Genomic DNA, 12,910 nt, shown 5'->3' on the forward strand with positions numbered 1-12,910 from the left:
CATGATAATGTTAAAGGCACAAACAAGAGGAATTCTGCAGATGCTGGAAATTCAAAAAACACACTTTATCAAAGTTGCTGGTGAACGCAGCAGGCCAGGCAGCATCTCTAGGAAGAGGTACAGTCGATGTTTCAGGCCAAGGCCCTTCGTCAGGACTAACTGAAGGATGAGTTTGTAAGAGATTTGAAAGTGAGAGGGGGAGATCCAAAATGATAGGAGAAGACAGGAGGGGGTGGGATGGAGCCAAGAGCTGGACAGGTGATTGGCAAAGGGGATATGAGAGGATCATGGGACAGGAGGCCCAGGGAGAAGGAAAAGTGGGGGGGGGGGACCCAGAGGATGGGCAAGAGGTATAGTCAGAGGGGACAGAGGGAGAACAAGGAGAGTGAGAGAAGGAATGTGCGTATAATAATACATAACGGATGGGGTACGAGGGGGAGGTGGGGCATTAGCTGAAGTTAGAGAAGTAAATGTTAAATGTAAATGTTAATGTTAAAAGTTAATGTTAAAGGCTAGGGAGTGATGGTAACTGTCCCCCAGACGCACACCCACTGAGAGATCTGTGACCTGACCCGGTTCGTTACCTAATACTAGATCTAGTATAGCATTCCCCCTAGTCGACCTGTCAATATACTGTGACAGGAATCCATCCTGGACACACTTAACAAACTCTGCCCCGTCTAAACCACTGGAACTCATCAGGTGCCAATCAATATTAGGGAAGTTAAAGTCACCCATGATAACAAACCCGTTATTTTTGCACCTTTTCAAAATCTGCCTCCCAATCTGCTCCTCGGTATCTTTGCTGCTACCAGGGGGCCTACAGAATACTCCCAATAGAGTAACTACTCCCTTCCTGTTCCTGACTTCTACCCACACTGACTCAAAAGAGGATCCTGTTATATTACCCACTCTTTCTGTAGCTGTAATAGTACAGTATCCTTGACCAGTAATGCCACCCCTCCTCCCCTTCCCCCCCTCTCTATCCCTTTTAAAACACTGAAATCCAGGAATATTGAGAATCCATTCCTGCCTTGGTGCCAGCCAAGTCTCTGTAATGGTCACTACATCATAATTCCATGTATGTATCCAAGCTCTCAGTTCATCACCTTTGTTCCTGATGCTTCTTGCATCGAAGTACACGCACTTTAGCCCTTCTACCTTACTACCTTTACACCCTTTATTCTGCTTCTCTTTCCTCAAAGCCTCTTTATATGTTAGATCTGGCTTTACTCCATGCACTGTACTTGCAGTTCTCGCATGACCTTTATCCTCCTCCATCTCACTATCTGCTCTAGCACTCTGGTTCCCCTCCCCCTGCAAATCTAGTTTTAAACTCCCCAGAGCAGCACTAGCAAACCTTCCCGCAAGGATGTTAGTCCCCCTCCAGTTCAGGTGCAACTCGTCCTGTCGGACCAGGTCCCACCTGGCCTGGAACAAGGCCCAATTGTCCAGAAACATGAAGCCCTCCCTCTTGCACCAACTCCTTAGCTATATATTTAGCTGCATTATCTTCCTATTTCTAGCCTCACTAGCACGTGGCACGGGTAGCAGTCCTGAGATTGCAACCCTGGAGGTCCCGTCCTTCAACTTTGCACCTAACTCCCTAAACTCTCTTTGCAGGACCTCCTCCTTCTTCCTATCCACATCATTGGTCCCTACATGGACCACGACATCTGACTGCTCACCCTCCCTCTCGAGAATACTGAGAACTCGATCCGAGATATCGCGGACTCTGGCACCAGGGAGGTAACAGACCATCCCGGATTCTTGATCTCTCCCACAGAACCTCTTATCTGTCCCCCTAACTATCGAATCCCCTATCACTACTGCTCTCCTCTTTTCCATCCTTCCCTTCTGAGCTGAGGGTCCAGTCTCGGTGCCAGAGACGTGACCACTGCAACTTGTCCCTGGTAGGTCGTCCCCACCAACAGTATCCAAAACGGAAAAGGTGAATTTCACTTCACAGCAGTTGGGATGGAGCGAGAGTGGGTAATCTTAAAAGAGATAAGTCAACTAACTACTAGTTAATAGGTGATTAACTAATTACAGGCAGCTAAGAAAAAGCAGATTGGGTCAAGTTAAGCAGCCATTTTAAAGAGGCTATTGTGACAATGAGTCAGTGTTGGAGTGGAGAAGTTTGATGTAAAAAGGTAGAGCCCAGGTGCTCGGTGAGAACAAGAACTTTAAAAAAAAAGGCAGCTCTCTTTGATTGGCTAATTGGAGGGCATGTTATCAAATAAAAGCAAAGTAAGTGGAGTGGACTTTTGGAGGAAATATTGAGAAATTGGGGAGTTGTGGTCTTGTCTCGTGAGGCTTTGGTGAATAGACACAGGAAAGAAGAGATAAAGTTTTATTTTTGCTGTACATCCCTATACTTGACTCTGCAAGATTCCTGCCAGTTAAGACACTGAATACTCCTGCAAGCTGTAGGAATAGAACTCAAGTTCAGCTCTGGACAGACTGAGTCAAGGAACTGGGAAGGTGAAAACCTCACAGATGAGACTGGAAAGTAAGGGGAGTAGATAGTCAATGGATACTGTTAAGAAAGATGTTCTTTTAGGGACTAGCAGCAGCAGTCAGGACTCTGCCGCTATAAATGGCTCAGCCTCAGGAGGTAAGTATGCAGTAACAGAGGGGAGACAGTAATAGGAGAGTCAATAGTGAGGGGGACAGACAGGAGATTCCATGGCCACAGTGGAGTTAGGTAAGTTAAGAAGCAGTACCTCAAGGATAATGATCTCCGGACACTCTTGGTACCATGAGCGAGTGAAGCCAGAAGTAGGATAGTCCACACAAATTCATGGCTGAGGAGCTGATGCAGGGGGCAGGGATTCAGGTTCTTGGACCATTGGAATTTCTTCTGGAGTAGAGGTGACCTTTACAAGAAGAATGGGTGGCAGTTGAACCAAAGAGAGACAAACATACCTGTGTGGAAATTTGTCTTTCTGCATGGGAAGACTGTCTCTGAGAACAGGGATGTGGTAGCCATAATAGCCATAACACAGCAGAAAGAAGGGTAGGACTGGCGGCTCAGTATTCCAGGATATAGATGTGACAGGAGGTACAGATAAGTGAGAAGGGGTGAAGCTTTTTCTGATAACGATAGACTTTACAGTAGTAACAAACAAGAGAAAATTTGCAAATGCTGTAAATCCAAGCAACACACAAAATACTGGAGGAACTCAGCAGGCCAGGCAGCATCTATGGAAAAGAGTACAGTCAATGGTTCGGGCTGAGACCCTTCAGCAGGACTGGAGAAAAAAAAGATGAGGAGCTTTAAAAGATGTTGGGGGGGGCGGGGGGAGAGAATGGGAGGAATAAACACAAAGTGATAGATGAAACCAGGAGGGGGAGGAATGAAGTAAAGAGCTGGGAAGTTGATTGGTGAAAGAGATACAGGGCTGGAGAAGGGGGAGTCTGATAGTAGAGGACAGGAGGCCATGGAAGAAAGAAAAGTGGTGAAGAGCACCAGAGAGAGGTGATGGGCAGGCAAGGAGATAAGGTGAGAAAGGGAAAAGGGGGTGGAGCATTACCAGGAGTCCAAGCAATCGATGTTCAGCAGTACTTAAGAGATGACATTCTTGGTGATTGTCCAGTGAGGCCACATGGGGAAAATAAGGGGATGGTCTCTAGTGTGACAACTGGGTGTATTACATACTGTCCAGTATTCAAAGGGAACTTGGGGAGCAGGTGTGTAGAGAAATTACTCATAGTTGTAAGAATAATAGGGTTGTATTAGTGGGAATTTTAACTTCTCTGGTATTGACAGGGCCACCACACTTAAAAGTTTGGATGGGGTGAAATTTGTGAAATGTGCCCAGGAACGTTTACTGAGTCAATATACAGACAGCCCTATTTGGAAGGGTACAATATTGGACTTTCTCTAGGGCAGGGGTCCCCAACCTTTGTTATGCTACGGATCAATACCATTAAGCAAGGAATCTGCGGACTCCAGTTTGGGAATCCCTGCTCTAGGGGCAACAAGGCAAGGCAGATATCTGAAGTGGCAGTCAGAGAGCACTTAGACTCTAATGACCAAAAGGAAAGCAGGAGCCAACAGGTTAATGAGATATCCTTTGAGGTCATTGTTTTCAAGGAATGGAAAGAACCAGCTGGACCTTTTGAAGAAAGGGATACAAATGCCAGGGATCCAATACTGGCAAAGAGGGACTTGCTTATATCAGAATCAATAAATAAAAGAGTTTAGGAGTCATTATTTCCATGACAACATTAAACCCATGAGAAGAAATAAGAAAAATATTTTGCCCATTCTCATCATCTCTTTGCACTTGGATTTCAGGGATCACATGGAATGAGCAGGCAAAAAAGGCTTCAAGGGAATGGCTCACAGAACAGGGAAAAATATAGTGAACAAAAGCATTGGAAGAATGCAGTGAGTCTGGCAGCACCTATGTAATGCCCTGGTTAAGATTTCTACTGCTATGCCGTGAAGAATTTTTAATTTAGCAGTTTTCTGCAAAAGCAGTGTGTCCTGTTACTAAGTGTTCTGGCTTCAGCTAAAGATAAGGAACCATTTTGTCCAACTTAGGAATGTGTGTCAGTCCATTGGGTTTGTCTTGGTATGTTTTGTAACACTTTGTCCAGGGGGATGCTATAGAAGATTCAGGAGAGCTGATTGGGATCGGATTCCTGAAGGACAGTGGACTGGTTTGGGGTCTTTTGGCAGGAGCTGCAGAGCGGAGCACAAGGGAAGATGGTCGAAGGAGAGACCCCGTTATAAGAAGTGCTTTGTGCAGATGAGTGGTTCCAAGGAGGAAGTGCCAATACTGAGTTAGCCAGTTTGTTTGAGATGATCTTCAAGGGAAGTTCAAAATGTGGCTGATGTCTTTCAAGCAGAACAAGAGTTCAGCATGAGAGTAAAGTAATATACCCAAGTACTTCAGAAATGAGCTCCAATGTTTATGAGTACGTTTAGACTGGTTCAACTGTAGTGGGCCCTTTCATTTTTCTTTTCCTGTTAATGGTTTGTTAGAAGTTGAAATACTGGTAAAATCTCCTTTGTAAGTTTATGCTGGTGTATAATCTGTTATTTTTCTGGTGAAAGTTAACTTTACATGGGGAAATATTTACACAGTTCACTACAATCAATGTTCCTTAATCAGAACATCCCAACTTCCCTGTCTGGTTCACCCAAATCACACCGACCATAGACGTGCATTGCGTATGGAAGGTGACCTTCTCACTGCTGAGTCACGTGGCTGTTGGCAGAGTTAGGTAACGAGCCCAGTTTGCATACGAGCTCCAGTGAGAGGGTTACACCTAAATGGACAGTCAATGTTTTTGGGTCAGATCCTTCATCTGGATAGACTCTTAATCATGGATCAAAAGGCCTGTAGTCTTCCAGGAGTTTGCTTTCCAGGATGTCACAAAATTAGCAAATAATTTGACATAAACCAGTTAGAATACAGCTTTGACAACATAAGAGCCACCTTTTGTTACTGATGTGCCTTACAGAGGATGAGCCTTTTTTAACTGATACCAAAAAGGCACAAAAAAATTGGATAACCAATATTAACCAGTTACACTGTCTCAGAAGATCAAAAATTCTAACAGTTAATTCAGATGATAGCTGCAAGGAAAATAACAGCTCAACAAACTCATAACTGATAGCTAATGCAGTATTAACCAATTAATGCTGTACTACAAATTCTCATTAAACTTGAACTATAGTGTAATTTTGCAGGTTTAATACAAGGGACAGAAAGGACACCCATTACTTGGAATAAATACTTCTCCCATAGAGATAATGATTCAACTAACAGCAAAATAAGCAGCATGCAAGTACTTTTGCTTGCAATTTCTACCAGACAGTGTACATACCTACAAGATAACACATGTGGAATGACCCCAAAGTACATCTTAAATCAAGTCACAATTTGGCCCTAGAAATTGTGGCCAGCGGTAAGTGTCCAGGCATACTGAACACCCCTACCTTGCAAAATTCCCCTGGTGGGAAATCTCTGCAACATTGTGTTTCTTTGCTGAAGAGCACAACATTTTGAGCTGAGTCAACCTAATTATCTAAACTTCTGATTACAACCTGTTGAATTTTCCTGCCGAAGCCCTGCCAAAGGGTCTTGGCCTGAAACGTCGACTATTTCCTATAGATGCTGTCTGACTTGCTCAGTCCCTCCAGCATTTTGTGTGTGTTACCTTTTGAATTTTGTTTGCATGGAAATCCCAAAGTTGCAGATAATTACGTGGAAAATGTGCATTTTTATGCAAGAAACAGTTAACATTCCATGAAAAATCTGGGCAATTACTTTAATTAATTTCAATATGACTGCAATGCTTACATTACACACCCATGTGAATGGAACCATTGCTATGCCATTATAATTTTGACTCTATACAGAGTTGAAAAACATTAGGTGCAAAATAGCTCATTCACTATAATTTCTGTCAAGTGTTATACAGCTGATTTACACAAGTGGTAGTATTTTTTATTCCTTCGTTGGAAATTGAGTGAATTTCATTCATCCGTATAACTCAAGAAGGTTATTCAGAAAGGGTTAAGATCCAGTACAAATTCACAAGGTGTGTAATGAAGGGTGAAGAGGAAGTAAAGACTGGACTAAAGCACACAGATATTTAGTTTTATGCATGGACGTGATATTCCAATTTCTATGACTTATTAAATTTAAGTCACATTCCAAAATTTCTCTTAACATTCTGCTTCTACCACACCCCAGGCAGTGCATTTCAGGTACGCACCACTGCATGGGGAAAAAAATCTTGCCCTCACATCTCCTTTGAAATTAAACCCCCCCCACCCCATCTTAAATGCACGACCTCAGGTTTAAGACATTTCAACCCTGTCTGTCTACTCTATCTCTGCCTCTCATCTTATAAACCTTTATCAGATCTCCCCATGGCCTCTGCTGCTCCAGAAAAAACCCAAAATTGGCCAACCTTTTAAGCAGCCAGCGGAGCACCCTTTCGAACAGGCCCATTCAGCACCACTGTCCGAAGGATCGTTACAGAAAATCTTTCCCACCAAATGCAATAAGCAGATAAAACAATTCATCTCTGTGCGACAGGAGAACACACATCATAGTACAATAGACTGTTCTATTATTTTGTACATTATTGCACAGTATTGTACATTGGTAAATTATTGCGTATATTATTCTGTACTGTATTATTAGATATATATATATAATGTAGCCAAGTGTGTTTTTTTTGGCCAGCTGGTGGTGTAATGGCATCAGCACTGGATTTCAAGGCAGATGGTCCTGAGTTCAAACCCAGCTGGGTCCCAACCTGGGGAGCAGCAGTATCTGTGTGGAAGAAAGGCCTGGCAATCTACTTCTGTAGCTTGCGATGAAAACCCTACGGACTCTATGGTTCATGAGGTCACGAAGAGTCTGATTCAACTTAACGACTGAATAACAACAAAGTGTGTTTAAAATGTTGCTGCTGTAACAAATAATTTCCCACTCAGGGTCAATAAACTACTTATTATTTTATTATAAATCATGCTAATCTAGGCAGCATCCTGGTAAACCTCTTCTGCACCCTCTCCAAAGCATTGACATCCTTCCAATAATGAATGGGCTCACCAGAACTGTATGCAATACTTCATATGCAGCCTAACTAGAGTTTTATAAAGCTGCAACATAACTTCCTGACTTTTGATCTCAGTGTCTCAACTAATAAAGGCAAGTATGCCATATGACCACCCTATTAATCTGTGTAGCCACTTTCAGGGAGGTATGAACCTGGACCCGAAGAGCCCTCTGCTCATCAATACTGTTAAGTGCACTATCTCTTTACATTTGACCTACCAAGGTACAACACTTCACATATAGCAGGGTTAAACCCCATCTGCCATTTCCCCGCCCATATCTGTAACTGATCTAAAGTAATGCTGAGGGACTTGATTGAGTCTAATGAGACCAGAGCCTAATTGACCCTGTAGCTCAATTAGATCAATCCCCTTCTTAAACTAATACGGATTTCTTTAGTTTTATCAAATTTAACACAGCAGCTTAAACTGAGAAACAATTCATCTACACACAAGAGATGCTCGAAATCTTGAATAAAGCACAGAAAATGTTGGAGGAACTCAGCAGCTCAAGCATAATCTATAGAGGGAATAAACAGTCGATGCTTCAAGCCAAGACCCTTCCTTGGAATGGAAAGAAGTGGACATAAGTTAGAATGAGAAGGTTGGATAGGGTAAGGAGTACAAGTAGGCAGGTGATGTGAGAGAGAGAAAAAAGTCATCTGCTTACCTGCACATTGCTGGCTTTGTAGCTGAGAACTACATGGGGAAGATGGCCGAGGGAACTGTATCTGGTCTGCTCCTGGAGCCTGCAGGTAACCTGCTGATGAACTTTGGAAAGAAATAAAGACTTACTATTTGAGAAAAGTAAGGTGGTCAGAAAAGCCAGATCCTTTTTACACAATTAACAAAGTGGGTCACACTTTACATTCCTTACTGCAACCCAGAGAGACTTGATAAAGCCCACTAGGATCAAGCTGGATCCCTGTAGCTCAATCAAGTAAGTCCTATGTTCTCCCCTTATTTCCCGGCCACCCTGCAATTTATTCTTTCACATGCATGCCAATTCCCCTTTGACTTCTATGCAGTTTAACTGCACTATTGGATATTTTACAACAGTCAATCAATCTGCATCTTTGGGATAAGGTAGGAAACCAGAGTAATCAGCAGAATCACACAAGGTCACAGAAAAGACTTGCCATCAGAACTGAACTCTGGTCCCCCTACGTGTTAGGCACTGGGGGCTCAGTGTTACAACAATCACCATTTGCTGGACTCTTAACATCGAAGTTAACTTATAACTCTGCTCAAGTTATATTTTATTCCAATAAGAATGATGTAAAACACTCAAAAAGATGGCATCTTGAATTTTGAATTGTTGTTAGTAAAGATATACTAACTAAGATCTTAAGATAACAGAATACATGCAAACCAGCTAGGGAAAGTGAGAGCGAATTGAATAAAACAGTGGTAAAAACATGCAAAACCCACTGCCTGCAACTTGCCTAAAAACAAGCATGACATTAAGTTAATGTCCTTAATCCTATGTGCTAAGGCCATTTCGTATCCTCTTTTTGCCCTCGATTATTTCTCAAGTTCTTTCTTAAGATGTAGACATTAGAAATACAACTGATTTCACATTCATTTCCTTAAGGCCGCTAAATCCCTGCTGGCTTACAGAGCGATCCCATTCCTCCCCCAGAGAGAAAATCGTTGCACAATTCTAGAGAACTTATGGAAGGACAAAGTGACAAGAGGGCAACTGTTTAAACTGAAGTGCAGAGAAATTTCTTCTTTGGAATTCTCAACTCCAGAGGGGTGTGAAGGCAACATTTCTGGGATGCATTTGAAAAGCAAATAGATAAGTCAAATATTGAGAAATGGAAAGCAATGAGACAAAAAGTCATCAATATCTGATCAGATATTCTATGCAATGAATGGTGAGACAGACTTCAAAGTCAATTTCATGTGTCCCCCCCCCGCCCCTTTGTTTAAAGGAACCACTGACACACAAGCATGGTCACACGGGTCAGAACCAAATGGGATACAGGCCCACAACTCACCTTCTTCTCCGAAAATAATCTCTTAAGCACGTTAGTAAAACAAGCATATATGTGAAAAAATATTAATGCTTAACTGATAATGTTTTTTGAAAATACTTTAATATTAGGATCAGGAAATTGCACCATGAAGCACAAGATGCAGTCAGATATACACGGGAATGAAATGGACTGTCATTTTTTTCCCTGAAATGGTTAAAATGAACAGGTTTACTTTTTTCTAAAACACTGACCTGATATTATTCTGCTGACTTGGTGGGATAACACTGTAATAGACTGGCATTCCTGCAGAAGGTAAAGACCCTTGACTTGACTGATTTGGGATTAAAATTGTCTGTTGATAGGGCTGCTGACTCATTCCTTGAGAGCCTGCAGTCAATGATATCTGAATTTTAAGCACAAAAAGGTAACTTGTAGCTTCTGAATCCTAACATCAACAGAATACTTAGTCAGAAAAACACAGATTAAAAACATATTATCCAATAGTAATAAATCATTCAAAGTACTTCTGTGCTTTGAAAATGGTAGACAAATGGCCCCTGGACCTGGATGACTAAGTAGTAAATGATAATGCTACACAAATTGCCAGGGCACAAAAAAAACAGGCATTGGTCAGATCATGCTAAGAGTACTGAGCAGTTTCAGGCCCCTTATCTAAGAAAAGATGTGCTAGCATTGGAAAGGGTTCAGAGGAGGTTCACAAAAACGATTCCGAGAATGATAAAGTTAATGTATGAGAAACATTTGATGGCTCTGGGCCTGTACTCCCTGGAGTTTAGAAGAATGGGGGGGGGGGTGAAATCTCATTGAAACCTGGCAAATATTGAAAGGCTTAAATAGAGTGGATGTGGAGAGGATGATTCCTACAGTGGAGGCAGTCTAGAAACAGAGGGCACAGCCTCAGAAGAAAGGGACAGTGATTTAGAACAGATGTTTAGAAAATTAATTCTTTAGCCAGAGGGTGGAGAATCTGTGGAATTCACTGCCAGAGGCCAAGGCATTGAGTATAATTAAAGAGAAGGTTGATAGGTTCTTGGTTAGTCAGGGTGTCATAGGTTATAGGGGAAGGCAGGAGAATAGGGTTGAGAGGGATAATAAATCAGCTATGATGGAAAGGCGGAGCAAACACACTAGGCCGAATGGCCTAATTCTGCTACTATGTCTTATGGTCTAAAGGTCTAAACACAACCACCTCTCCTTGAGATACAATTCTAATGACCTCTGCCAAATTCCCCGGGGTCAAAACATGAGGGGCTGCAAATGTCCATAATATGTATTTGCTGGAACTCATAACAAGAGTTAAGGGACTAGTTCTAATTGATTATGAGCATTTCTCTTGACCGCTAAGGCAAAAAACAACAGAGGGACGAAATATCATCTGATCTGGTGCATTTTGAATGACATTCAAGGAAGTTCATACTTTAAGGATAAACTGATTCACTTGATCAGCATCTTTTCTGAGGTTTAAAAATCTTCCCTCTACCAATGTTTTGTGCCTGCAAGGCACGCTGTCTACAAAATACACTGTAGCAACTCAGTAAGATAACTTACAGGATTTGTGAAACAGGCAAGCATTTATATCCACCGTTAATTGACCCGGAATTGAATGGTTAACTAGACAATATCATTTAAATGAGCTTGATCTAAGCTAACAGATTTCTTTCCCAGTAAACATCAGCAAAGTATTTGCTCTTTATCAAAAATCCATTGTTTCAAACTCAAGACTCCCCAAGCTGAACAATGGAATTAAAACTTGCCAGTCTCTGGACCTTTAAACTATGTGGATGGCAGTGGCTCCAGGGAGTTGCTACTGAAATGCTGAGAAGATATTTTTAAAATATTTCCATTCATTTGATTGCAAAGTTCTGGAACAATCTAACTTTAGAAAAATATGGGGATTTGGTGGTACAGTATGCATTTAGTAACTGTGATTCAGATTCTAATCTGTGTCTTGCAGAAATTTTATTGCTGTGAATTTGAAGCCACCAGACTGTTCTACATTATGGTCCTTGAATTTTTCAAATAAAGACTTCAAGAAGTATACTCAACCAGAGATTTACAGGAAGTAGGGAGTGTGAAAAGCACTTTCTTGATGACACAACTGATGGTTAAAGAAATTCTGCATTGATTTTCTATTTTAAAAGTGGAGAGAACTATGCATAAAAGATAGTATTTCTACACTTAACATCCCCTCCATTGAAAAGACCATACCTGATAGGACTGCACTGAAGGATACTGGACCATCATGCCTTGCACCTGATTGCTCACACCACTATGTTGACCACTCACAACATTTTGAGTTTGAGCCTGAACACTAACCAATCCTTGATAGCTTTGCTGTTGACTTGACATCACTGATTGAAAACCTGCAATAAAATAATTTACCGTTAATCTCTATTCCTCCTCAATGTTACATGTAATTGGCTAAAGATCTGAAGGATCTGTGGTATCTTGGATCATTACCAAGTATAAAATAACACAATTTTAAAAAAGGCACCTTCACTTTATACTTTAAAGTACACAAGTTTATAAAATATGATAACTCTCCAGCTGGCTCTGCATTTAATCAAGAGAAACTTTCAAATTCCATGGTTTTATTTAAAAGTGCCCATAAAATACAAAATGTTCAAAATACTGTAAGTTTGAGAAAATACCATGCATAAGAGCTTCTAGCAGGAACAGTTACATTCATTTCAGTTTTCCTGGTACTTAAGAATATCTAAATTGGATAGCAGGTAAACAAATACAGTAGAACTCTAATTTGTGAACTTATAACTATTAACAACAGATCATGAAGAGAACAAACTTTCAATACATTTTGCTGCATCAGTGTATCATTTCATATCATTGGCTAAAACATCCATTAACAAACTCAAGTGACAACATTTAGTGGATGATTTAATCCAGAAGAGCTATAACAACAACAAGCAGAGCTTACCAGACAATGTGTTTGTGTGAACTAAATATCCATGAGATAGCTGGTTAATTTTATTATTTATAACACAAGTTAAATTTTACTAGTTCACAAACACCCAGGTTAATTCTGCACAAATAGGCATTGTGAACTATTAGGTAGGGCCAACTCCAATTGTAAAGAAAGAGGCAGAAAAGTAGAAATACTGATCTTATTTAATTGCTCACAGGTTTTCAGATACTGGTACTGCGTAGAAACGTTGCTGTCATCTCTAACAGCCAAACGCCTGATGAACTGTGGTGTTAAATTAACATCATGCTTCAAATTAATCTTGAAAGGCCAGACAATCTGGGTTCCATTACAGTTAAATTAGCTCCATTTTTTGGAGAACTTTACCATCACGAA

General features: G+C 41.2%; 1 protein-coding gene across 20 annotated transcripts in view; it reads right to left on the reverse strand.

The window, feature by feature from the left end:
- The window catches only part of LOC134346861 (R3H domain-containing protein 1-like), a 171,628-nt gene that overhangs the window by 29,050 nt on the left and 129,668 nt on the right, over nucleotides 1–12,910 (reverse strand). For all 20 annotated transcript variants that reach the window (XM_063048645.1, XM_063048640.1, XM_063048646.1 and 17 more), the window contains 3 exons: nucleotides 11,803–11,957; nucleotides 9,825–9,976; nucleotides 8,262–8,362 (listed from right to left, as the gene is read on the reverse strand). In XM_063048645.1, the coding sequence (XP_062904715.1) occupies nucleotides 8,262–8,362; nucleotides 9,825–9,976; nucleotides 11,803–11,957 (408 nt within the window). The remainder of the gene's footprint in view (nucleotides 1–8,261; nucleotides 8,363–9,824; nucleotides 9,977–11,802; nucleotides 11,958–12,910) is intronic.

The sequence above is a fragment of the Mobula hypostoma genome, chromosome 5 (assembly GCF_963921235.1).
Source record: "Mobula hypostoma chromosome 5, sMobHyp1.1, whole genome shotgun sequence".
In the NCBI taxonomy this organism is placed as follows: domain Eukaryota; kingdom Metazoa; phylum Chordata; class Chondrichthyes; order Myliobatiformes; family Myliobatidae; genus Mobula; species Mobula hypostoma.